Genomic DNA, 26,368 nt, shown 5'->3' with positions numbered 1-26,368 from the left:
CCTTGGCTTCCCAAAGTGCTGGGATTACAGGCATGAGCCATGCATCCAGCCTCACACTCACAACAGTAACTACCACGAACTGGCTGGCCGCCTGTAACCTGTGCCTTGTCCTCACTGACCTCTTACAACATCCCAACGAGGCAGGCACTCCCGCTGGAACACTTTCCCGGTGTTCCAACTGTGGCTGCCAGCACAGAGAGGTTGGGTCACTTGCCTCAAGTCGCCTGCGATTGAATGGCCAGTGGGAACGCAACCCAGTTGAGCGGCCAGGAATCCTGAGTCCCTTCCACCTGCGCCTTGCTCTTGCACTCAGATCTAGAGTCTGGGGCTTTACCCCGGTCCTGCCTAGTTGGGGGCACCGCGCTGCCTTACAGCAGAAGATGTTCCCTCCAGCCCCCACCCTTTGGCCGATCCAGATAACCCCTCAAGCCCCACTGCAGGCCCATGGAGAATGTGGTTTCCTTATCCACAGTCTGCTTTTCCCCGACGCTCTTTTCTCTGCTTATGCCAGCCCCACACGCACGCTTTGACCCTGTTTTTACATCTGCAGAGTAGGGACCATGACAACTACTTTGAGGGGTCCTGGGAGAGCTAGAAGGGGCCCCTTCTAGAGTTCTGCCCCGTGACCTGACCCACTGGCAGAGGGACCGTGCACCTGGGGCATAGCATGTGTAGACAGTGCCAGCAAAGACCACTCGCCCACCCCCTTGCTTCTAAAGTTGGGGTGGAGTTGCTGATGACGGGAGCCCAGGTGGCCCCCACCCCACCTGAGGTCCCTCTGGTCCCTTGGCTCTTGGCTCCCAAACGGTGTGGTCTTGGGAAGGCCTGGGCTGGCTAGGTGGGTTTCACCTCGGAAAGGGGTGGCAGCTCTGTGCCCACTCCCAGCCTTCTTAAGCCACAGCCCTGAGCCCTAATTACTCAGCTGGGGCAGAGCCATCTCTTTGGCAACCAGGTTGGCCACCCCATCACAGTCAGGGAAGGTGCTTCCCGAGCCCTAGCAGAAGTCAGCCTCGAAAAGCAGCAAGCCACCCCTGTACCAGGGCAGCAGGTGCCCAGAAGCACGTGTGGCCTCGCCTCTTCTCGGACACCCCTGCCCCTCAGCCCCTTCTCTGGCCAGCTCTGGGTGCTTAACTCTTGTCTCTCGACCCCCAGATTCCACAGCCCAGGGTCCGGAGACTGGGACAGGCTGAGGTCACAGTGGGCTGATTCTGCCCTGCTTATCTTATCATGGCTGTTAACGTCAACGGCCTAGCACTGGCACAGAGCTGTGCCATCAGACTCTGCCCTCCCACCTCTGAGCATCTTCCCAGCACAGGAGAGGGAGATGAGGCCTGCGCTTCCTTCTGCAGGCTGCAGCTGTTGGCCCCTCCCTGGGGGCAGCAAGGGGCAGGCAAGCTGGCTGTGAAGGGGCCGTCCCTTCTGGGAACCTGGCTACCGGGAAGCTGTAACCAATTAAGGGGCTATGCAGGGAGGCAGGGTGGGCTGTGGTAATGGCCCATCCAGAGGAGAAGACAGCCAGGGTCAGTCTGCCTGGGTGGGGGAAGATGGAAGGAGGGCAGTGGAGGGCCAGACACACAGGGGCCTGGCGGGCGGGGAGAAGGGGAGAGGTGGAGAGGCCCAAGGCGACCAGACCTAGGATGTGGAAAATCTGATGCTCTAATGTGGATTCAAGAAAACCACAGGATAGGCCGGGCACGGTGGCTCATGCCTGCTATCACAGCACTTTGGGAGGCCAAGGCAGGTGGATCATTTGAGGCTAAGAGTTTGAGATCGGCCTGGCCAACATGGTGAAACCCCATCTCTACTAAAAATAGAAAAATTAGCCGGCGTGGTGGTGCACTACTATAATCCCAGCTACTCGGGAGGCTGAGGAAGGAGAATCGCTTGAGCTCGGGAGGCAGAGGTTGCAGTGAGTTGAGATTGTGCCACTGAACTCCAGCCTAGGGGACAGATGAGATTCTGTCTCAAAAAAATAAAAAATAAAAAATAAGGAAAAAAGCAGACTCTTAGGCCCCACCAAAGGCCCACTGACCAGGAATCTGCATTTTAACAAGGTTCCTGGGTGATTCCTGCACACGTAGCAATTTGAGAAACGCCAGGCTAGAAGGGGCAGTGGGGATGGATGGTTAGAGCTGGCTGGAACTCTACATGGCAGAAGGGTGGGGGCTCTGGTGCCAGGGCAGTGGGGGAGGGGTTGGGAGCTCCCAAGCCTACTTCCTTCTCTCTAGAGAAGTGAGGGGTTCAATCCAAGGAGATGAAGCGTCCCAGGTCAAGTCCAGTAGGAACAGAGCAGGGGCTGGATTCCCAACTTCGTCCCTTCTTCAAGCCTTCCTGGGACTTCCGACCTTTAACTGATCTCTGTCTGTCAATCTCCCCAGTTTTCTCCCTCCAGGATCTCTTTGGAAAAGTACAGGTGGGGCAAGTGGCTGTGACTCACTGCTGCCCCCGTGGGGGTACCGTGGGAACCACAACCTCTGTCTGGGCCAAGCAACCTAGAACTAGGATCCCACAGGGTTGGAGGCCTCTGGTGGGGCACGGGTGTGGACAGCAGCACCCCATCACAGCTGTCCCTCAGAGGAGCCGGGACCAGTGGATTCCTGCTCTCCTGTTCTCAGGGGCCTCTAGCCATGGGAATGGGGGAGGTCGCAGGCTAGGCCTTCCACCCCAGACCTCCACTTAAGGGGACATCACTCTCGGGAGGGGACACCTTCTGTCCTGAGTCCTCTGCCCACCAGCCTTTCCCTCTAGGATCCTGCAAGTATCCTGCATGAATGGGTTTTCTTTGGTGCCTTCTCAATCCACAAAGGGATCAAAGCAGGATGGGAATTCTTATTTTCACTTGTCAAAGGAAGAAACTGAGACATGGAGAAGATATTTTGATGAAAGAGCTGGGAAGCAAACCCCGGCCTTGCACACTCAGTCACCAAGCGCCGAGTGGCCACCATGCTGGGCCTGGCTCTCCAGGCTGCTTCTGACCCGGTTCCCCTTCGTGGCCACTCCCATGCCGTTGCTGGTTCCCACACACGTCCCTCTTCTTCCTGCCCCTGGCCTCCCAGCCCAGTTCCTCGGAGCAGCACAGGCTCCCTCATTCTCACCATGAGCATCTCGCTGGTGAGGGAGTTGACGAGGTCTGAGACAGAGGAGCGTGGCTCGGTCCGGCGGTCGGACTCATCGTGGGGTGTCTGGCCTGGCACTGGGGCTGTGTTCACCGCCTTCCCTCCTGCAGGCAACCTGGGGGCAGGGGAGTCCAAATGAGATTGGGCTGGGAAGTGAGCTGGGTTGGGCACCCTGGCCTGAGGGGCGGCAGGACCTTCTCTGAAGACCCCAGCAGCTGCCATCCCCGACGGGCCAGCAGGAGTGGTACTCCTGTCCACATGGACACCTGGTTTTCCCTGGAAACCCATGCCTGGGGCCCATTCTCCTTGCAGCCCCTGCCCCAGGCGACTGTGGCTTAACTACTCCTATAGGGGATATTTGGGGGAAGTGTCCCCATTCTTCCTGTTCCCCAGAAACCCCCCACCCTCCAGTCATTGGCTTGCATAGTTGGTCTGTGAGCTGGCCACCGCCCCCACTCCTCAGAGGCTTGTTCTATCCCATCCGCCCCCAGCCTGGAAGGGGGAGGCTCCGCCGTGGCGTGGTGTGTCCAGGTGCCTCTCTGCGTCATTACCCTCTGCAAACACACCCAGAAGGTCTGTCTCCCAGACGCCCCACCTGTGTTTGCTTGGGCTCATCAAGAATCCTCTTCCCACCCTCTAGACATGAGACTGACCAGGTGAGGTCAGGACAGCTCTCCACAGTGACAGAGTATTCTGTATTTGTGCTGTCCAGTGGAACAGCCGCATGCCGCATGTGTGCCTTTGAGCATTTGCAATGTGGCCAGTGTGGCTGAGAGCTGAAATTTTAATTTTGTTGAATGTAAGCTCATTTAGGTTTAATGGCCCCATATTGGATAGGGTGAGTCTACACCCCCTTGATCCCCAGTTCCCATCCTTCTCCCACTTGCTGAAGACTGTGCATTTGGTAAGGCTCTCACCCAGGGTCACAGAAAGACAGGCACCACCAAGAAGCCCTGTCTGCACCTGACTCCATGACGTTCCCAGGATGCTGGGCTCTTTGACCCAGTGGCTGGGTGGTGAGCCCAGGCTCCGTTCAGCTGGGTATCAGGAAGGGGCACTAAAAGCCTGCCCAGGGACCAGGCTGGCATGTCCCATGAGGAGGAAGAGAGGTGGAGGAAGGCAGGGAGGAAGAGACGGGGGACCAGTAGCATGAGGCTCAGGACAGGCTAAAATAGAACAGCTTTGAGAACACACAGCCACAAACTGGGAGCCACACGCTGAGGGTGGACATGAGCCATGGCCCTCGGGTAGGGACCAGCCTCCAGTACATAGGCGACCACGACAGGCACAGACAGACATGCACAGAATATGCCAGGCCCTGGAGGGAAGATATCAGGGTCCCAAAGCAGGGTGCATGTGTGCACACACACACGCATGCACACACGTACACACAAAGCATGCACACACACATGTGCATACACACACACACATGCATGCACACACACATGTGCACACACAGGCACACACATGCATACGAGCCTCACAGACATCCAGAGGGGCAGGGAGAGGATGGCAGGGGCCACAGGCAGGCCAACCACAGCAGCAGTGATGACACACATACAGCGATGGCACACAGGGATCCCGAGAGGAGACGCGTTGGGGAGACCCAGGCATGCCACGAGTGCACGTGAAGGGAGACAAACTGAAACAGAAAGGGCAGGGAGTGGTTTCAGGGCCCAACATCCTGATTATCAGAAGCATGATACACCTGCTGTGAAAACCTGGCCCTGCCTCTACAACACGGAAACGCCCACTCCACCCAGCGATACGCGGGCGCCCCTCCCAGAGGGCCATGGCACGCATGGACATGTGGACAAGCACGCACCACACACACACGCACAGGAGAGGACACGTGCTCACACGGGCAGGCAGGGGGAAGGAAAGGAGCCCGAAACAGCTGGAGAGGTAAAGTCAGGTTAGAAACAGAGTGGGAGAGCAGGGAGAGTGCGAGATTGGCTGCTGAAGGTATGAGAACGTTAGAGTTATTTGGCCACGCCGCAGCGTCAGCACAGCTGCCAAGCAGCCTGGGAGAGATGGTCAGCGCCACTGAAGCTGTCGGAGGTCACAGGACAGAGAGACAGAGGTGAGAGGCACAGAGAGAGGCAGAGGGAGAGGCCGAGGGGCCCATCGCCGGCCCAGGGCAGCCCTGTGAGGAGCAGATGGGAGAAAGGAGACAGAGGGAGAGAGAGGCCAAGAAAGTTAGTCAGAGACGTGTGAAAGCTGCCGGGTGAACGAGGGGACAGGGAGGAGCGTGCGGCCAACAGGAGAGGCAGAGAGGAGGCGGGGGACACACACCGTGACAGAACATGGTGGTTTCAGAGTAGGGAGAGCAATGGGGGTGGCCTGGTCCCCGCCTTGCCCTGTCCACCACTCGGGGTGGGGGTGGGCCGCGGTGGAAACCATTTGGATCCCAAGGAGCAGTGGTGAAACGATGGCAGACAGCATGAGGGGGTGGACACGAGCAGAGTGGCTGAGGGTGGAATGGGCACAGCAGGGCGTGGAGCCAGGGCCTCCCTCCCTCCCGGGAGTGCAGTCTGAGGTGTGGTGCTGAGGCCCAGGAGCTGAAGGATCCCGGAGGGGGGACTTCAGGGACACCAAGAATCGTGGGGACAGAGGCAGTGACTGGCCCTCCCATCTCCTGCTGCTTGTTGGACACACTCCCACGCTGCTTGGAACCTGGAATGGCCACTCCTCCTCCCGGGGCGCTGTCTCCCATGAGCCTGCTGTTCACAGCCTCACAGGGGGCTGAGTGTCCTCCCCAGTGACAGCCAAGGGCCACTACCCCTTCCTCCAGAGACATCTGGTCAAGGGGTCAGGTGGGGAGGGAAAAGTGGGGCTGGGGTCAGAAGGGCAGACCCTGGGTCTAGAAGGAAAGGCTGAAGAGGGAGGGACAGCCACCCCAAGGCTACCACTCCCAAGTCTGAGGGTCCAGGAGCTCAGAGGGGTGGGGCCCTAAGCTGCCCGGTGCCCAGTGGGTGGTGCTGATGCCAAGCTTTGGGAAGGGGAGAGTCTGCTGGGAAGGAAGCATTGGATTCTGGACCCCTGTGGCAGCCCACCAGCCGAGAAGCACCCCAGTGTCCATGAGGAATGAATTTCCAGGATAGGTGGGCATGACGAGGCTGGAATGGCACGGTCCACTTGGAAAGTCAGGCTGGGTGGTGGCGAGGGCGCACGGCCTCCACCCCCACACCCACCTTTCCCAGGAAGGCAGGGGACAAGCTGATGTGATGATCAGAAGGGATGGGTGTGTTAAATATGGAGTGAGACCTAAGTGGCAAGGAGGTAAAAATAGACTGTGGGTGACAATGGAGCCGGTTCATTAACACATGGGTGATGTGAAATCTTGTTTCCAGCCTGCTTCTGCTCCCTCACGCTTCACACCTTTCCCAGCACCAGTCTCAGCTTCTTAGTGGGCGTTCAGAGGACTCCAGCCACCCCCTATGTCTTCTCGCCCCTGGCTCCTGGCACTCCCAGTGGCCCTCTGACTGCCCTGCAGCCTAGCTTTGAGACCCTGGCTCAGGAAGTCACAGCTGCTGTAGTAGTGCCTAGGTGGGTCAGGGGTGGCAGGCTCCACTCCTCTGGTACCCCTGCACATGGGCTCAGGGCCTGACACCATTTGTGCCACTCAGTGAAAGACCTGGCCCCACTCTCTGGGGACTTCCAGCCTTGCCCACCACAGACCATGCAACTGTGGACTCAGGATGGGAAGAAACTGGGAGGGATGGTCTCCAGGAACCACCAGAGGGACAGGCAAGCCAGCCATCTTGCCTCTCAGTCTATCCACCCTCCCTAGCCCACAAGCCCAGGGCAGCAGCCTGGGACAGTCCCTTCTGGCCCCTGGGGCCTCTCAAGAGCCTCAGGATGGCCTGTCCAAACAGTCCCTGCCCAGCTCACAGGACACATGCCCCAGCCTAAAGGCCCGTTTCCCTCATGAAAAGCTTAGCATATCTGAGCCTGAGGGGCCATTCCTTAGAGGTTACCCTGTCCAATCCTTCACTGGACAGATAAGTGAGCAGAGAACCCAGAGAGGGGCTGTGACTTGCCCAGGGCTGCAGAATGAGGCTCTGGCAGAACCAGAGCTGGAAGGCAGATGTCTTGGCTGCCAGGCCACACGCTGTCTTGCAGGCCTTTGGTCTGATGGGAAGCAGACCCGATCAAGGTGAGAAGCCCTCCTCCCATGATTCCCAAAGGCTAATTCATCCTGGAAACCACAGGTGTGGTCAACCCAACCTAAGGTCAGGCATCCACTGGCCCAGCTGTGGGATGTTGCCTGAACCCTGGGACCTCCCACCCTACCCCTTGCCCGTGAGCAGCGCCCCGCCCCTCCTGAGACGGGGACAGTAGGAGATGCTTTCCTGAATTCCTGATAGCTGAGGCTGTGGCAGTTTAAATGCCCAGGCTCCTGCTTGGCCTGTGCTGTGGCCACACAGGCTATGCCCGGTCTCCATAGGGTCCCGAGGCCAGCCGCAGTGACAGGGAGCCCAACAAAGCCAGGCCTCACCCTTGCTCAGGATGGCTGCCTTGACTGCTCCGGGCCCTCCCCAGCTCTCTCCTGGTGCCCCGGCTCAGGGGAGAACCTTCTGGTTATTTCTGGTCACCAGGTCTCTCCCATGCCCCAGACCCTCCCACCATGGGCTCTTCTTCCATCAGCCAAGCAGCCCAACAGGACCTCCAGGCAAGAGGGAGGTTGAGGGGGTGGGGATGAGGGAGAACAGGCTGGCGCCCCTTCCCTAACATCCCCCCCGCCCACCAACCACCAGAGAAACAGGGATTTCCGGTTGGGGTGGGGACAGAGATGAAAGATGGAGGGCAGCAGAGAGGAGCCAAGCAGGAAGATGGGGCAGAAAAGGCTGCGCTTGCTCCGGGCTGGGGCAAGCATGCCGGAGAGCAGGCCTGATCCAGAATGGTCCCAGGATGGCCACAAGTGGCCTCAGACCCCAGGGACACCACCAAGGTGGCTGTGTGTGAGGGCACCGGCTGGGGAGGGGGCTCGTCCTCCCGCTCCAGCATCCGCTGAAGGCACCACCACCTCATCCAGCAGCCGGGGCCGGTCGAGGCAGGCGGCCTCTCCGCGCCTCCTTCTCTGCCGCCGCCGCCGCAGGCCCTCGCCTGTGCTCGTACCTCTTGTCCCCCTGAGCGTTCTGGTTCTGCTGGGTTCCTGGGTTTTGCAGGTCAGGGATATTGGCAAAGTCATCCTGTTCCGAAAGCCCTAAGACCAAGGATAGCACCACCATCCGGCCTTCCCTGCCCGGGGTGGGCAGCCCACCGGCCAGGGTGAAACGAGGAGGCCCCGTGGGCAGGGGCAGGGGGGAAGGAGAGAGAGAGAGAGAGAGAGAGAGAGAAAGAGAGAGAGAGAGACAGAGACAAAGAGAGAGAAGAAAAAAGTGTAAGAAACTGGCCCTGCAGGAAAGAAAGCAAACTTCAGCACTGTCAACAGTTGCAGGATAGAGTGGGGAGAGTGGAGGCAGGGAGGGAGGGGAGGTGACTATGGCCTGAGACTCCACTGGCCCGAGCCAAGAGCAAGATTCTCCAGAGCTAAACTGCAAGGGGCTGGGCAGAGGCCTGCAGAGGTGGCCTATGGCTGGGACAGTCCCAAGGGAACACAGGGGGTAGGGTGGGGGGAATGGAGCATAGGCCCTGGGACCCCACAGATTTTCAAAGGCTAATGCATGCCCAGCTGGACTCGCTCTGACCATCTGGGCCACTGGGAGAAGAGGGAGGGGCTCCGTCAGTATTCTGCACCGGCACCACGCAGGCTTAGAAAGTTTCAAAATCCAATGGGTACTGCACCCTGTCCTTATGGAAGCCCTTCATAGACAATGCTGTGTCACGGTCAACCAGATGTCCTTGAAGCCAGGCAGGGTCTAAGGAGCTACCTCCCCTAGGCTCCTCGATAAACAAGCCCATCAGAGGAGAATGAAAGTCCTTTGTGGTATATGGCAACTCGGCCACAGTGGCTGTCTCCTGTGTCCTCCTTGCTGGAGATCCAGGGAAAGAGCACCACCGCTGAGTCCAGGTCAAGGGCCTTTCATTGGAGAAGAGGTCCAGAAGGCACCACAAGCCAAGGCGGCAAGAAAGTGCGGGAACTTGGCAAGGTCTGGAGAAGTTTTGGCAGGACTGCAGGGAGCCTGTGCCTGCAGTGAGAGAGCGCACTTTGAGGGAGCACAGTCAAGGCTGAACAGGCGGGGGGTAGGCAAGAGGGCGAGACTCTCTTGGAGTGGACATGTGGCAGCTGTATGAGGCCAGGTGTGACACCGTTAGTAGGGGCATTCTCAGAGAACCACTGGGCAACTTGCCAGGGTCTTTGCGAGGTTACCCGCATTTGCCGGGGGGGGGGGGAAAGGGAGCATCAGTGGTGACCCTGCTGTCCCCATAGGCCATCAGAGTCCGTGAGCGTTTTCTGGGTGCTTTGTGGAGCTCCTCCATCGTGGGGCCTCTCATCAGAACAAAAGGAGAGGGAGGGGTTCTCGGACAGGCCAGGCAGGAAAGCACGTCTCAAGAAGGGCCAAAGGGAAGACAGTAGGGCTGATGGAATATTCTGGAAGGGAGAGGACGCTGGGTCAGGATGTCTACCACTTCAATGTGAAGGGAGGCGAGGTTTACAGAGGAAGAGCTTGCTCTAACTTCTCAGAGCGGTTGTCAAAAAGGGAACAAACAGGTGAGAAACAGCCTCTGAGGTGAGGGGCGAGGGCACGAGGGTCTTGGAAAATGGGACATTACCTCTGGGGTCTCAGCGAACGGAGGGAGCTAAGTGGCTGCTGTGCCCCTCCCTGTCTTTGCATCTTTGGTCCTGGGCACAGTTACTCCAGGCTGACCCTTGTGCTGGGATCTAACTTTCGGGAAAAAAAACTCTACCCCCTCCCTCAGGACAAATCCTCGTTTTCTTTGTTTTCTGCCCACCGGTACTGTTTCAGAGTTGGTAAAATTCCATTTGGCTGCTCGGGAGCTAGTTGTGCTGGGGGAAGGCAAACTCAGTGAAAACAACATGTTTTTTCCCCGGTTAATGCGTTTTTCAGATACTCCTTTTTCTCTTCTTAAAAACAGAACAGCTCCTCTGCATAAATTCCTGATTCGTCACTCTCTCCAGCTCTGCAGGCCGCGAGGCTTAGGATGAGGGGCAGGGGCTGGAGAGTGGAGGGAGAAGCTGGCAGTGTTAGGGGAGTCACGACCATCAAGCAGAGGGCTGCTGCCCTCCCTGCAAGGCGTAGGTGGGATCACGGGGGGCCAGGACAACCCTTGCCACCTGCTTCTCTACTGGAGCCACCAGCGTTTGGGCAAGAAAAGAGCCTCAGAAGCAGGGCAGCTAAATTGTAAGGCAGGGGGCAAAGTACGGCCCACGAGCTAAGAGTGGTTTTTACATTTTCACATGGTTGTTTTAAAGAAAAAAAGAATGTGTGATGGAGATCACATGCGTCTTGCAAAGCCTAAATTATTATCTGGACCTTTCTAGGAAAAGTTGGCCGACCCTTGATGTGAGCTCTGGAGGTTGCCAGCGACTAGGGGAACGTGAGACTTGGCCTGGGATGCAGAGCAGGGACAGAGGATGCTTTTGCATGTGCGATGCTGGACCAATCCCGGTTCGCTGAGAAGGCAGCAGGCAGGGAAGAGATGGTACCCAGGTTCCTGGCAGGCCCCTGGCCCAGTCTGATGGCTGCTGGAACAGGAAGTGGGGTGACAGCTGTGACGAGACAGTCTGAGGTGGGGAGCAGCAGGGGCGTGCAGGCGCCCGGAAGCCTCTCAGTCCTGTTCAAGCCTCTGTCCCAAAACAAACCGCCACCTGGAAGACAGGAGGCTTTTCTGGGCATCTCGTCTTGTGCAGGCGTCCAGTTAGATTCCTGAAGGTCCTTGAGTGGGGTAGAGCCCCAGAGAACAGGGTGTCCTGATTTGCCAAGGAGAGTCGCGGGCAGCATGTCTTGCTGGCCATGGGCCACTCGCACAGGTATGGGAAGCTGGCATGGCAGGGCCTCTTCGGATGGGGTGTCTCGCCCAGGACAGCGCTCCCACCTGCCCAGGAAGCCCTGGCTGAGGTCTCAGAGGAGAGACAGGACGCTCCGAGGAACTTGCTGGCCTTCAGAATCCCTATATCTTGCCAATGCTTCCCTTTCCTCCTCCCTTTCTCCTCTCCCAGGCTTAGTGTGCTGGTCTCCTGCTCCGTGAAAAGTGCTCCCAGGGAAGACCTGGGCGATGGGAAAAATCCCCAGGGCCTGGAAGGAAGCTCATGTTAGGGCAGAGGAGGGAGGTGATGTTGGGGATGGCAGCCCAGACCTGTCTTAGGCTCTGAGAGTGGGGGGCAGATGTCCAGAGGGATGCTGGGGAAGGGGCTTCCTGGGTGGGGCCCCTCCAGGGAGAGCAGGGGGTGGGCGAATGGCTGGAGGGAATGGTTAAGGTTAGACACTGATGGTGTGTTGTTACTTCTTAGACCTGTATGCTTGAAAGAAAGCTCCATTTAGAAACAACCTTTTCTAAAGCTTTGGGGCAACATCTCAGATTTGTCCTCAGGGGATGGGTCATTACTGGAGGAAGGAGACTTGGGAAGTCAGGGCGGGAGCTAGAGGACAGGTGGCTACAGAAGGTCAGAGAGATGGGGGAGGGCTGGTGGCAGGGACAGGGATAGAGGAAGTGAGAGGGAGGGAGGGAGGGGTGTGGGCCAGGAAGGCTAGCAGAGTCGGGTTACAGGGGAGAAGTAAATTGAAGGGGAGGAGGCAGGGCTGGAGATGAGTAAAAGGGATGGGTTTGGGAGCAGAGCAGGGAGGAGAGAGGTTGCAGGAGTGAAGGAAGACCGGCTGGGAGGCCAAGAGCAGCCTGGGACTAGCTGGGGAGAAGAGATGTATCTCAGGGCATTGTCCAGTGTCTCCACCTAACTTTTAGGGGGGAACTTCCCTAAAGGCAGGGGTCCTCGTAGGGAGGTGGCTCAGAATCCTTCCATGGTGGCCTTCAGGCATGAGCCACAAGAGGCTAAGGAGGGGGCTGCCAAGTCTGCTTGGCACCCTGCCAAGGGGATGGAGGGCCGGGAGGTACACACAACCAGCTGCTTCCAAGGAGATCTAGGGGGCAGGAGGCTGGGTCGGGGAGGTGGGGGCCGGCCCGCTCAAGGGGAGGACTTACAGGAAGGATTTCATGTCCAAGCCTCGGTTTCGAATCTGCCCCACCACGTGGTCCCAGCTGCCCGGGTTGGAGCGGCTGCGGCCCCCCGCCGCCCGGTACTTGGAGCCGGCCGAGGTGCCCTGCCGAGCCTGGCCCCGGCCATAGGCCCGGGGGTTGGGGCCCGGCGCCGAGGCCATGTGGGCCTGCAGCTGGCCCAGGCTCTGGCTGGTGGTGGGCTGGCTGGGCTGCCGGCCCCGCTGGTGCTGGCTCAGCGGCTGCTGCAGGCTCTGCTGCCGCATCAGGGTGCGGGGTCGCTGGCATTTCGGCTCTCCCGTGGAGCTGGGGATAGACTCAAGGGTAGTGGCCGTGGACAGGGTGGAGTCCTCGAAACTTGGGGCAGGTGGAGGAGAGGAGAGAAAGGAGAAGCAGGTGAAGGGATCACAGTGGAGGAGAAAGAAGCCGAGGGCCAGGACTAGGAGGCCCCAGTGCAGGGTGCGCGCTGTCGGACCTCGCCAGGCCTCCATCGGAGCTGTCGCCGCTGCCGTCGCCGCCACTGCCTCTCCCAGGAGGCTGCAAAGCCCTCGCACCCACCCTGAGTCCCCAGGTCGGCTCCGCCCGCCCACCTTCTGGCCCTGGCTCAGCTAGTGCCAGAATACCTCCTGGCTAAGCCGACCTCCCTGCTGGTCTGAGTGGGCTGCCAGTGCTGCCAAGGCTGCGTGGTGAAGGCAGGTCCCCTGGGCCCTGCGGCTGCCTGTCATGTTGAAGTGGGAGGGGTGGAGGGAGCTGCTGTGGCTCCTCCCGCTGTCTCGCTGGGGGACACGAGGAAAGTCTGCCTCTGTGTTCTAAGTACTGCCATCCTTTGGAGACAGGAAGAAATCCAGGCCAGCACAGAGCTGGCCTAGTAATCCTGGGGAGGCCGGGGAAGACATCAGTTCTTATACTTTGTCCGCAGAGGTGAGGAAGCGGCAGACCTCTGCCCTGTGGCCAGCACCTCCTTAGGATTCAGGCTCTGGCATGGGTCTTTGCCCTCTTTCCAGGGTTCTTTGTTTCAAAGGTCCAGCATCCTCTCCTGGGATCCTGGAAGTATCTCCCAGTCAGAGGACTGGACCAAGGAAAGAGTGCAGACAGGGTGGGAGCCCAGTATCCACTCATCCGACACTTCACCGCAGTTCTAGCAGAGAAGAGGGTGACTGTCTTTGATGCATTTGCAAGGGGGTGCTCTCCCACAGGCCCATCAGCATCTCTGAAGTGTACTGGGAAGAGGGGCAAGGACAGAGAACTAGGACATGGCTGGTCAGATTCTGTATAGCCTCATAGAGACCTGGGTTTGAACCCCACCTCTGCCACTTACTAAATATGGGACTCTGGAAAAGTGACTCCATCTCTCTGGGCCTCAGTTTCTTCATCTACGAAATGGGAGTAACAAAATAATCCCCGAGCTTCCTCTGTCACAGAGTTGCCATGAGGATCTAATGAGGTTGGGCTGTATTGAAAATGCTGTATTGGTAAAAGGTCCCCATGCCAGTGGTTGGAGTCCGAAGTCCCTGGCCTCCCCTGAAGAACCTGTCTGCTTCATGCGCTGGCTGGAGATTTCACCATATCCCACAGGCAGGGCCAGAGCCAGGCTGCCCCCAGGCACCAGAGCGGAGCTGGAGACTGGGCTGAATGAGCAGCTTTGGGTGAATCATTTCTCATCTTGGAACTTCAGGGTTCCAATCGTCTCCTCCTCTGTCCCTTCCCTCCACCTCTCAATCCAATGGCCCTGGGGAGGGGTTGGGAAGTCATTGCCTGTGGGCCACATCTGGCCTGCTGCTTGTCTCTGTAAATAAAGTTTTACTGGAACCAAGCCATTGGCATTAGTTTACATGCTGTCTCTGGCTGCTTTCATTCCACAATGGCAGGGTTGAGTCATTATGCAAGAGACTATATGGCTAATAAAGCCTAAATATTTTCCAAGTGGCCTTTTACTGGGAGTAAGTTTGCTGACCTCTGGTCTAGGGCCATGGGGCAGTCAAGTATCTCCCGGGCTGCCCAAGGGAGGAGGCCCCAGAGCCCTTGGGAGCCACTTTCACCACTGCAACCAGACCTCAGCTTTGCTCACCCTCTGAGCCTACCCTGGGAACCAAAAGACAACAGTTAGGCTACCCCTGTGGGCTGAGAGAGAGAAAGAAAGAGAGTAAAAGAGAGAAAGAAAGAGTATAGTAAAGAGAGAGCGAAAGAGAGAGAGAAGAAAGCAAAACATGGCTTTAGCTGGGGTCTTGGAGGGGTGGCAGCCTTGCCTGACTCAGGCCTGAAATCAGGGCTACCTCCAGGGGCAGGCCCAGGCCTGGCCGGCCAGGTAGGCCCACAGCTCCCTGGGGGCAGGTGGAGGCAGAGGGAGGGTGGCACATTGGCAGCTGCCTCCTCCTCCTCCTTGGTGACCTCATTTTGGTTTCCTATCACATCCAAAATTAGTCCAATTTACAACCTCTCAGTCACAGGAAACTAAAATTGGTTCCTCCAGGCCTGAAGCCAGAGGATGGCATGGAGGCCTAACTGGCCTGGAGACTGGCTGGGGCAGGCTGGGAGGGTGGGGGACTGGGCCAGGCTCTCTAAAGGGGTGTGTGGCTTCCCTGTGGGACCCTCCTGAGGCCAGATGTTGGGAGAAATTGGCTTGTGTGCACTCAAGCCAACTAGCGAACGAGATCTCAGTACGGTGGCCTTCAGTGCTCCCAATAGCAGGAACCACAGATCTTCTGAAGAGAATCAGGAGGGCCCTCAGTTGAGGCAACAGGATGGCCCAACAGCTAGAAAGGGGCAGGGCTGTTGACCTGTTAAGTGGGAGGCTGCTCCATTAGCTGGGAGTTCCAACTTCTGAAAATGGAATTTATACCCCAAGGGAAACTGGTCACAGCTCAAAGGACTCAGGGTCTAGAAGGGCTCTGCGGAGGGGAATCAGAAGTTTCCAAAGGCCAAGATGAGAATAAAGCTGCCCCATGAGAGGGGATATACTATCTGTGGAAAACAGGGGCCAATCCTACGTCCATCAGCCAAGAGTGGGCCTGACTCTTTGACTAGCTCAGACAGCTATTACAGAGGGGACAGCTCCTTCTGCCTGATGTCTAGAACACCCCATGACATCTGGCGAGTGAAGCTAGCTGGGGTTTGACAACCCAACCTCCAGGAATACACGGTCCCAACAGCCAATGGTGGGATAGCTCGGTAACCAAGACTGGGACAGCCAACAGGGATGGCTGAGATGAGGATGAACCGATGGGGCAGCCTGTGGCTGCTCGTGAGTGGCTTCCACAACAGATGATGTATGGTTCGAGCAAGACTGGGACAGCCAGTGGAGTCACCCCATGGTCAAAAATGGAATGGCTCAACTTCTGGGTCTACAGCCGTCTGCTGGCAGTAAGAGGGAAAGCCTGGGAGCTGATGGGTGACTGTCAGGTTGAGAGTGGGCCAGATACCCAGGATGAGATGGAACAACCACAGGCCTGCTGCCCGTGGAGGGATGACCTGGTGGCTGAGATGGGGCGGCCAATCAAAGAGGATGGGATGACCTGGAAACTGAAATGAAGGTGCCCTGGGGGCAGAAAATGGAATGACCTGGTCACTGGCAAAGGAAGGGACTGATGGGGCATCAGCCAGAGGCTGAAATGCATCACTGTATGGCTGAGTTCGTCGTGCCAAATGGCAAGGATGATGGGAGAGTCTCATGAAGGGATGGAATGAGCCAGGGGCCGAGGACGGCACCTCTGGGGGCAGCAGCGGGCATGCCAGGGGTCCCGCTGTCCACCCTGGCAGGGCAGGCCTGAGCTCACGGCTCCGGCAGCCATGGGGCGCCATCACTCACTTGGACAAGTTGAGCTTCCCTGCGGCCAGGTGGCTCTGCACCGTCCGCCAGCGGCCTCTCCCGGCCTTGCCACTGCTGCCCGGCTCGCTGGGGGCAGCCCCGCCGCTTCTCAAGGCGTCCTCTCCGGGTGGTGGCACCGGCGCCGGCTTCTCCCCCAGCCGGCCTTCCCGCTCCACCGCCAGCCCCGCCGCGGCGGCCACTTTGGCGCCCGACAGGAGGGTGCCACTGGAGGCATGCACAAGGCAGCCAGGCCAGAGGGGCACCGGGGGTGGCGGTGGGGGAGAGAGGGCGGGCCATACGTGGGGGTGGGGGGGTGGAAGAGGAAGAAAAACAACAACAGATAAAAGGAAGAAAGAGACAGTGAGAGAGGAGGAGGAGAGAGACAGACGGACAAGAGACAGACAGAGAGAGAGAGAGAGACATCAGCACTGCAAATGGGTTAACAGCGGAGCCTGCAGAGAGGAGAGAGGGGGACCGGGCGGGCTGGGGGTCGGAGAACAACGCACCACGACAACGGAGGGGGGGCCCCTCCCCACCGCCTGGGGCAGGGGCGGCGGGGGTTGGGGGAGGGCAGCCACCTCCAACTCTATCCCACAGGACAACGAAGGGTTAACGACGGAGGAAGAGCGGGCTGTCCAGGCCAGGAGGCCCCAAGGCAGGGAGAAAGAGAAAGCCGTGTTAGTCAGAGTTCATCACCACCACCACCACCATCACCGCCACCACCGCCACGAACCACCGACCACCGACCACCGACCACCGAGCAGCCACGGCAGCACACAGCGGGGAGGAAGAAGCGACCACAACCGAGGGGGCGGGACCCAAACGGGCAACCCCATCCTGACTGCACAGAAGGTGGGGTGGGCCCCGGGACCAGCTGGGGGGGCCAAGTATGGCTGCCGAGGGGGCTCTCCTACAAGGCTGGCCCTGGGGGAGGGGACAGGAGCGGGCAGGCAGGTGGGCGGGGGCAGGAGGGGTTGCTCGTCTCCATGGTCGGCCTGCCCATGGGGTGGATGGGTGGGGACGTTGGGGGACAGGAGCGAGAGGAGGGAGTGAGGGGGGCCAGGGGTGGGTGGGGGCGGGAGGAGGGAAGGAGGGCGTGCGCGGATACTCGGTACATATGATCAAACCAGGTAAAGTCACTCACTTGAGGGACAGTCGTGGGTCGCCATAAGGGGCGTAGGGTGAAATGTTTAGAATAAACTCCTTGGGAGGGTAGGAGCTCCATTTCTGCTGCACTGTGCTCTCATTGTTATTCCAAAAGTCTCTGTCTAGATCACTGGAGGGGCAGAGAGAGAGGGGAGAAAACAGGGAGATACAAGAAGAAACAAGAACTGCAAGTCCTGCAGGGGCAGAAGGGACCAGGACCCCGGGGCCGGGCACACAGGGGGCGGGGCTTCGTGGTCAGCTCCTGCGGGAGGAAGAAAGGCAGGCGGGCACCACAGTCTGTGCCTCGCACACACGCGCACACGCACACACACGCACACATGTGCAAGCATACCCATGCACACACGCACGCACCCGAGGGCCGGGAAGCCACACAGAAAGGAGGCAAGCGGCAGGCGGCAGACCGGAGCCTCGCACCTGGGAAGCTGGTGGGAGAGAGAAAATGATGAGAGGCGGGGACGTGGGGGAGAAGGGTTGGGGACGAGGCCCGGGGTGAGCAGGGGGAGTGGGAGAAGGAGAGTGCTGGTTTCTGGCTAGATGGAGCTGAAAGGCAGATCAGGCCCAGGTGCCAACTTGCTAGGCCCTACCTCTCCTGGCCTCAGTTTCCTGGCCGGTCAAAGGAGAAGACTGGCTGTAACTGCTATACTATCAACTCTCTCACTGTAGAATAAAAGCTCTAGTACTGGAGAACTCAAGGTTCTCTCCTCTTCCATGTTCTCTCCACTGAGGCTCTCCTGGGGCAGGCCCAGCCCCTTAACCATCTTTCACCTCCTCCTCCTACTGGCCTGAGGGGCTCCCTGGCTTCCTCTGCTCTCTCTTCTACTCTGTGAGGCGGGGCTGCAGCCTTAACCTAAGACTGGGGGATCTCAGCTGAACTGGAGACCATCTCTACTCCTTGCAAATGTGGCAGCTGGGTCACCCCACCCCCCTGAAAGGGGAGCATTCCCAGGCCTCTGACCTTGCTGAGGATGTCACTAAGGTAACCAGGGCACCCTTCAGTCCTTTGTTCTGGGGCCTGTGTAGCGGGAACCTGTCCTCTGGGTGTGTCCCTGGCCTGCCTGCTGGGGCAGCCCCTCCCTGGGTCCCTATCCCTTTCCAAGGTGGAGCTGCTGGGTCTGGAAGGGACCTTCACCCCGGACTCTCCACCTTCTCCTGAGAACGTGGGGACTTGCAGGTGGGGTGGGTGGCAGAAGCCTTGGCCGGTGGAGGGCACAGCCTGGAACCCCTGGGAGCCAAGGACAAGGGGTGCCACCAGCTAATCAGGCCACTGGGACCCCAAGAAGCAGGGCTGGAAGTACAGGGGAATAGAGACAGTGACTATTATGGAAGGCAGCCATGTTTCAGGCACGGGAATGCCTCTAGAGAAGAGGCCCCGAGAGGAGCACTGGGGTGGGCCTGGGGAGGACTGAGGCTGTGCCGCTCCCCAAAGCCAAGGTGGGGCAGTGTGGGGAAGGGTGCCATCGGGGGCACACACCACCCCCCAGGATCAAGCAAACATGTTCTTGTGGGACCTGCTTTTTCCTCCATTTAGAATTTGACCTTGACCTTGGTTCTCAACCTCAGACTCAGGCACAAAAGTGAGAAAGATGGAGAGAGGCTGAGCTGCCACCATAGGCCCAGATGAGATGGTGGCGTTGGGCATCCCTGGTGTAGACAGATTTCTCTGTCCAGAGTACACCCTGGAAATGTCTCACAGGGGACTCTGTGTACAGGGTTCAAAGCCAAAGCGTAGAGCCAGCTCACAGCGGCAGTAAGTGGTGGGTATGGAGGAGGTAGGGCAGGCCCCAGGGGAACCTAACCCCTTGACAAAAAACCCCCTTCCCACCACAGATGTCCCTTCCCAGCAGAGCCTCACACGAGGGCATGGCTGGGGCACCCCGTGTCAGGTATAACAGAGATGGAGCAGGTAGGAGCCTCCCTTTCCCACTCCCTCCAGATCTCCAGAATCTAGGGCCACCCAACCCTAGGTCCCAGAAAAAAAATCCACCCAAAGCCACCACTGCCGGACTTGTCTCCCACCCTGTGTTCTGAAGAGCTCCAGGGTCCCTCAGGTTTTTCCACTGTGGTACTGGAAAAAAGGATCTTTGATTAAAGAAATTTGGGAAACACTGATTCCTTTACCGCAGGACTTCTCAGAGCCTTTAATGTGCCCATGAATATCAGTATCGCCAAGAGGGAGACAGAGTGTACAGTGTTCCCCAAACTTAGTCGACCATGAGACCCTTGATTCATGGAACAGCTATGACTCATCTATGGGGCACAAGGGCCCTGAGGAACACAGTTTGGAAAGCACTGCTAAAGAACACAGTTTCCTAGAATCCTTGATAAGACGATCCTTTGTGGGGGGTCCTAAGCCCGTGGAGGGCTGTGCAGGAAGGAGGCTCTCCCTCCTGTGACTCCACTGACTTGGGCCCTTTCTGTTCTCTTCTGGAAAGAAGCAAAGGCTGAGGTGCATGTAGACACACGTGGTGGCTTCCTTCCCTCGGGGCAGAGGGCCTGACCACTCAGCAGCATCAGGGGCAGGCTAGGATTGAGTGCGGGAGCTGCAGGACCACACAGAGGCAGGCTGGATGGCCGTGGCTGCCTCACCTTGTCTTAGAGAGCCCTCATGGGCACTGGTCCCAGCCTGGCACAGCCTGCTGCCTGCCCTCCCTCTGGTTGGGAATCCTGTCTCCTCTCGTGGGCCCTTTCCAGGACTCCAGGCCCTGCCACACGCACCCCTATCCAGGAAGGTTATGATCACCTGGCAGAGACAGGCCCCCAGCCCTGGCCCGCAGCTGTAAACGGCCTGTCCTGGAGGAGGCACAGGTGCTGCGCTGGCCGTGCTCCCCCACGCGCTCTCTCGCCTTCAGAAAGCCCGGGCCTGCACTCTGCAAGAGCCCCTGAGCCCTGCCAGCACTTGGCTTTGAAGACTGGAGCCTGCGCAACCAACCCAGCTTCAAAGGCTCCCGCAGCCTCCTCCTGAGTCTCCTGCCATCCCCCAGCCTCAGCCTGGCCCACCCCTCCTCTTGCCCCACCTCAGACACATGCACACAGATTCTACCAAGGCCCCAAACAGGATCAGTGCAAGAGATGAACAAAATGGGGCAGAGGAAGGCCTGGAAGGGAGCCCTCGGGAGCGGGGTGCAGGGTCGGGGAGTTGAGAAGAGAAGGTGGAGAAAGAGGGAAGGGAAGGGAAGGGGAAAGATGCACAGGGGAAGGCAAGGGAGACCAGCAGTGGGCAAGGGCCAGAGGGCAGGGGAGGGTGGCTGGGCCTTCAGAGGGATGAAGAGTGGGGGTAGGGAGGGCTGTGGGCATTCGGCTTCTAGGCAGAGCCCTTTGGCTGGGAGGCTTGGTCCAGGCCAGGCTGACATGTAGGGCTACCACCCCTACCTTGACCTCTGGGTTCAGCAGAGAGGAAGGGGCTGGGGCCACTGACCAGTGGACACAGAGGCTTCCCCCCCAGCGAAAGCCTCCATTTCCAGAGCCCAGGTGGCCTGAGTCCCCAGCCAGGTGGGTGGGGGGCTTCTCTTGGTGTCTCCCAGTGACCTCAGCAGAGGGCTGGCTAAGATGGTCTGCAGTGGGAGGGCAGACCCCTTGAAGAGGGCTCTACAGCAGAACAAGGAGATCGGGGTAAGGCAGAGACAGCCACACACGCAGCGGCTGGTGGGGGTGACGGGGAGGGAGGGACTGCTCCCCAGTGCTCTGCTCCCTGAGTGGCCCAGCACAGGGGCCAGCTGGGGTCCACAAGGCGTGTCTGCCTCCCCACTTCCAGGTCATCCTTAAACACTGGCAGAATCTGAGAAAAGAACCTGGGGTCTACTAGGGAGGGGCCTCCCTGGCCTAGCAGCAGGGGCCCCATGAGAGGGTCTTAGAGGTCCAGGGAAGCCTGTGGGTGGTGGGCACAGTGTGTGTGACAGGAAGGTTGGATGGGAAAGCGGCAACCAGGGTTAAGGTGGGTGCAGACAGTGCTGGGGGTGACAGCAGCAGAAACGGAGGCCAGGGACTCCGGAACACTGCAAGGGGCTTGGGCACAGGCAGAAAAGACAGGGCCCCTGAGTTGTTGGGGCATGTGGAGGGTGTAGAGAGCATGGCATCAGGGTGTGGGGGAACCGAAAGTGTGTGGTCAGGTCTGTGGGGCTGAGGGAGAGAAGGGGCTCCTCCCACCTGGGCTGCTTGTGTGGCCCCATCCCAAACTGGCAGCCTGGCACCTACTTGATAGCCTTCTTCTCACTGCGCCCACGCCCTGAGTCTGGCGTGCCCACCGTCTCCAAGGAATTCTTGTAGCGTTTGCCCTGTGGAGATAGCACTGGGGTCACTCCTGGGGAACAGGACTGTACCCTCCCCACCTCCCCAGAACAGGGACCCAGAGGGGAAGGAGACAGACCTGAGTTGGGCTGTGGCAACAAGGCCAGGACCAGTGTGTGAGGATGTCACAGCGGTGGGGGCCAATCCCCTGGATGCCTGCTCCCCGGTTGGCAGCTCCTGGGCCCCATTGGGCTCTAGGACCTGCCTCATCTGCCTCGACCTGAACCTCATCCCTGACTCCCAGGGATTAGCCCCTCCTGTCTGCCTATCTCCTGGGGCTCTGGCCTAGCTCCCAGAAACACAGTTCCCTCTGCCATGGACAGACGGCTCTCAGGCGCCTGGCCACGTCACACTGTCCACGTCATCACCCCCAGATGGTGGGGGTGGCATCCTGCAGGGCAAGGTTGGCAGTGGCCAGTGATGTGAGCAGTGGGGGCGGGGAGAAGGCCATGTCCCCAGTCCTGCTCGGGGCTGTGTCCACCACTGTCGGGCTCTCTGGGGGTCCTTGTGCCCTGGGGCTGTGAGGCAGGAGCAAGGCTGTTTTAGGAAGGCAGTCTTAGGAAGACAGACTGCCCACTGACTCAGAGGCAGTTGTGGGGAGGCAGCCTAGGCCCCTGCTTCCCAGAGTCCCTCACACTAGCAGGAGGAGGGAGGGGGCAGGGCAGCGGGTGGGCACCCCAGGTCCTCCAGCTAAAGGAAGGGCCGTGGCCACAGTGGCAACTGGGCCTGCTGCCGGGAAGGTGAGCACCATTCACCTTCTCAGTTTGGGTTTCTAAATTTAGCTCATGCAGAGCCCAGCCCCATTAACATTCCTGGCTGCCACCAAGCGTCCTCACACGCACCCATGGGCCACGGACCTGGGCCAGGTCCAGGTCCATGGCTGATGTGGGCAGTGGGGGAACAGGGGCTATGCGGGGGTTGGGGCTGCCTCTCCCAGCCCATTCTCCCACTGGGCACTGGCCTACCTCTCCCCGGCTGTACACACACACACGCGCGCGCACACACACACACACACACACACACACGTGCGCACGCAAATGCTTCCCAACACTCCGTCATGTGCACCAGCACCACAGCCACAACAGTCGATTATTCCATCATCTCTAAAGCAAAGTAAGAGCTGTCACTGCCATGATCCCTGTCACGGTCATGCTCCCTGATGCTCCCGCCAGGGGCAGCCCCTTCCCAGGCACGGGAGCCGCCTATCTAGGGAGATTGGCAGCAAAGCTCCCTCATGCCACTAGCAGTGCCCTACACCTCAGGGTTGCCTGAGGCTTGGCTCCAGCAATACCGCATGTTCCCCCATCGTCCTAGCCAAGTCCCTTCCCTTCTCTGGCCTCTTTCCTCCTTTCTGAAATGGTGTTGCCATGTGAACCTCAGGAGGAAGACTCCTCATCCCTCCAGGCTCTCATCACAGATATGGGCATTTCTTTTTTTTTTTTTTTTTGAGACGGAGTCTCGCTCTGTCACCCAGGCTGGAGTGCAGTGGCCGGATCTTAGCTCACTGCAAGCTCCGCCTCCCGGGTTCACACCATTCTCCAGCCTCAGCCTCCCGAGTAGCTGGGACTACAGGCGCCCGCCACTTCGCCCGGCTAGTTTTTTGTATTTTTTAGTAGAGACGGGGTTTCACTGTGTTAGCCAGGATGGTCTCGATCTCCTGACCTCGTGATCCGCCGGTCTCGGCCTCCCAAAGTGCTGGGATTACAGGCTTGAGCCACCGCGCCCGGCCAGATATGGGCATTTCTGTTTACTTACTTGAGCTCCTATCTCCTGGCACATGCTCCCACAGAAGCAAGGCTGTGGGTTTCTGGTACCTAGTGTGGAACCTGGTACTAGGCAATTCTCAGAAATCATCACCTGGCAGTGTCCCTTCTATGGCCCCGCCCACCCTGGAGTCTGGGCCCCCAGCAGCTGCCTCTAAGTCAGAACTTTAAGACTTGAAATACAGAGATGCCGGACACCCTGGGTTCACAAAAGCTGCCACTCACAGCTCCTTCTCCAATCCCTCCCATCACTACCCAGAGGTCCAAATCTCAATTCCCAGTTCCAACTGGGAAGATCCGACGAGGCTGTGCCACAGTGACCTCAGGCCCCCTTCAGCAGGACCCTCAGGCAGGAGCCCCGCCCCACTATTCTGCAGCACACAGGCAGTGTGGGGCAAGAGGGGGGCTGCTGAGGGCATCCCATGCCGCCCCTCACTCTTCTCTTCCTTCTTTCTGGCTTGGCAAGAGAGCTTGCCCCGGCCAGCACCCTCTCATAGGGCTGGTCCACTGCCCCTTTCCTAAGGCCAGGAAAGGCAGGGTCAGCCCTTTCCGAGCCGCCCCCCCACAGACATTCTGGGAGCCTCTGTCTGCCGCTTTTCCTTCCCCAACTACGAGAACCTTCCCCTCTGGCTTCGACTGTTGCTCTACAGCAGGAGCCAAGGTGCTATGGGGGACAGGAACCAGGCCAGGACTTGATTTGGAGGGCAGGGGGATAACCCAAGTTAACAGGAAATCAGGCAGGGTCCGGGTGACATTAGGCAGCTTCAAAGGAGCCCAACACCACCAGCCCGCTTCTCAGGGAGGGGTGGCCAGGCTGATCCGGAAAAAGCCAGCTGGAGATTAAGGAAGTTATTAATGTTTGGAAATGGGATCTGGGCTGTCAGGGTATCACGTCACTGCTGCTGAGGGGACAAGCAGGCAAGGAGAGCCCAACAACTGTGTGTGTTGGGGGAGGGGACAGCATTTTAAAGTCCCTTCCATGGAGCAAGGAGACAGCCTGATCAAGGAGCTCCCTGGCTTCTGGAACCCCTGAGGCAGAGGGGAGCGGGTGGCAGGGCTTGGATGACTGGGGAGAGTAGCATTCTATCCAGAGCAAGTCAAGAGGGACAGCCTGTGGTCTGGACCCTGGGACGGCTCCTGGCTGGGGATTGAGGGGAGGGGCTGGGACCAGGGAAGAGGCTGCATCTGTATCTCTCAGCTCCCAAGGTCCTTCTGGTGCTGACAGCCCCCATCTGCTGCAAAAGCTGTCGCCTTTGAACTCCTGTCCCCAGGCCCTGCACCTGACTGGAGGTGCATGGGGGTGGGGTAGAGACCAGTTTCAATTGTACCCAGGTCCTGGAAGGCACCTCTCACTGCACGCACACACACACACACACTGCAGCATATATGCAGAGGAGGTCACGAGGGTGGGGCAGACCCCAGCATTGGCTCACACAGGGATCTGATGAGTTGATGCACATCCCACCGCTGAGGGGTGAACAGACACACAGACACAGAGAGACAGACACACACACACACACTGCACCAATACCCTCAAAGTCAGCATACTCAGCACAGACCCCACACGGAACACACACACAAGGTCGCCAGCAGCGCCTGCTCATGCAGCCAGCCTTCTTCCCTGGCCTTCAAATCCAGACAGACAGCAAGACAGCCTAAGGGGCTCTGCAACAAGATGCTCAGCGCTGCAGCTACGCTCAGCCACTCCCCCAGCCTCCGAGCACACTCACACACAGAGGCACATGGCCCAGCCTCCTCTACCACCTTTCCTGAAATTCTGAGACAGACGCAGACACAGGGGACCCAGGAACAAAGCAGGGCAGCCAGCCCAGTTCCACACACCTGCAGGCAGAGGGGGACCGGGTCACGCACACACTCGCACACATGCACACACACTCACACAGGAAGCAGAGCTGGCCTCCACTACGGCTCCTCCCCAGGGGTCGGAGCTGCCTGAAGTTCAACACCCAGGATGGAGGCGCATGCTCCCAAGCCCTGAGTTTGCCTTTCTTGAAGGAGGCATGTTGGGTTCTGGGACCTCTCCGGTCTTTCCCATGGGTCTCTCACAAGACCCCAAAACCCTTTCCCAGGGGTATCTGCCCCTTTTCTTCCTCCAGAGGAGTGGGGCATGAAGCCTCTACCCACCCAGTGCCCACAGCCACAGCGCTCCCCCCTTGTCCTTAAGGCCCCTCTGTGACTGCGCAGGAAGAGAATGGGGTTCCCAGAGGTGGCGCCCTGCCCCCACTCCCACCATTGGGGGCGCTTGCCAGTGACCCTCTTTCACCTCACCCCGCCAAAGGCGTCGCACCTCGGACACCCTGGACCCACCGTTGCTCCTCTGCCCCCTGCTGCCCCCAAAGCCCCACCACACTTCTGGGCCGGGCGGCAGGAAGGGGGACGGGAGTCGGGGTCTTGCGAAGCAGAAGCCCGGGGAGCTGCGGGCGGGGCGGGGCGGGGCGGGGTGGCGCGATGCAGGGCGGGCGGCTCAGCCCCGCTCCCCCTACCGGCGCCCTCGGGGGATGAATGTCCCTCCTGATGGTCTCTTTACTTATTGATGGACTAATCCTGCTCGTTAATTCCCCAGCCCTTGTTAAAAATGAAAAGGAGCCGTTTGTGCTTGTACAAACCCGAGAGCCAGGATGGATGTGCAGGGGGTGGGGCGGGCGGCGCCACCGCATTGGCCTCCGGCTCGGCTACGCCCATTGGGGGAGCGGGCGGAGGGGAGGGGGCGCGGCGCTTAGACTGGGGGCTCGATTCTCAGTCTGCACGTGTGTGCCTGCGGTGCTTTATGCGGAAGGCAGGGCGTGTGTGTGTGTGTGTGTGTGTGTGTGTGTGTGTAGCTGCTCGCGTGCGAATGCCTGTGAGTCCTAAGTCTGTCCCTGAATGTGTCCCTAAATACATGGCTTTGGGCATATACACAGAAGTATAGGGCCGAGACTCTGGTAAACGCAGGGTGTGTGTGCATGCATGCGTGTGCATGTGGTCTGAATTTCTATGGAAGTGCCCCTGACTATGTAGACAGGTGAGTCACCTGTGTGCACCCTTAGGAAAATTCCCGAGCCTGTAATTGTAGGGGGGCAGTGTGCAGGGCCAGGCACTGCCCTCCAAGGGGCCCT

General features: G+C 59.1%; 1 protein-coding gene across 5 annotated transcripts in view; it reads right to left on the bottom strand.

The window, feature by feature from the left end:
- The window catches only part of SYT7 (synaptotagmin 7), a 66,022-nt gene that overhangs the window by 14,513 nt on the left and 25,141 nt on the right, over window positions 1-26,368 (bottom strand). The window contains exons 3-8 of one of the 5 annotated variants that reach the window (XM_050756902.1): window positions 21,397-21,476; window positions 17,183-17,314; window positions 16,039-16,263; window positions 12,222-12,590; window positions 8,238-8,360; window positions 3,096-3,231 (exon numbers count right to left, since the gene is read on the bottom strand). In XM_050756902.1, the coding sequence (XP_050612859.1) occupies window positions 3,096-3,231; window positions 8,238-8,360; window positions 12,222-12,590; window positions 16,039-16,263; window positions 17,183-17,314; window positions 21,397-21,476 (1,065 nt within the window). The remainder of the gene's footprint in view (window positions 1-3,095; window positions 3,232-8,237; window positions 8,361-12,221; window positions 12,591-16,038; window positions 16,264-17,182; window positions 17,315-21,396; window positions 21,477-26,368) is intronic. The other 4 variants (XM_050756903.1, XM_050756905.1, XM_050756906.1 and 1 more) reach the window with 4 other exon arrangements.

The sequence above is a fragment of the Macaca thibetana genome, chromosome 14 (assembly GCF_024542745.1).
Source record: "Macaca thibetana thibetana isolate TM-01 chromosome 14, ASM2454274v1, whole genome shotgun sequence".
NCBI lineage: Eukaryota > Metazoa > Chordata > Mammalia > Primates > Cercopithecidae > Macaca > Macaca thibetana.
This window is presented reverse-complemented; position numbering and strand designations above follow the sequence as displayed.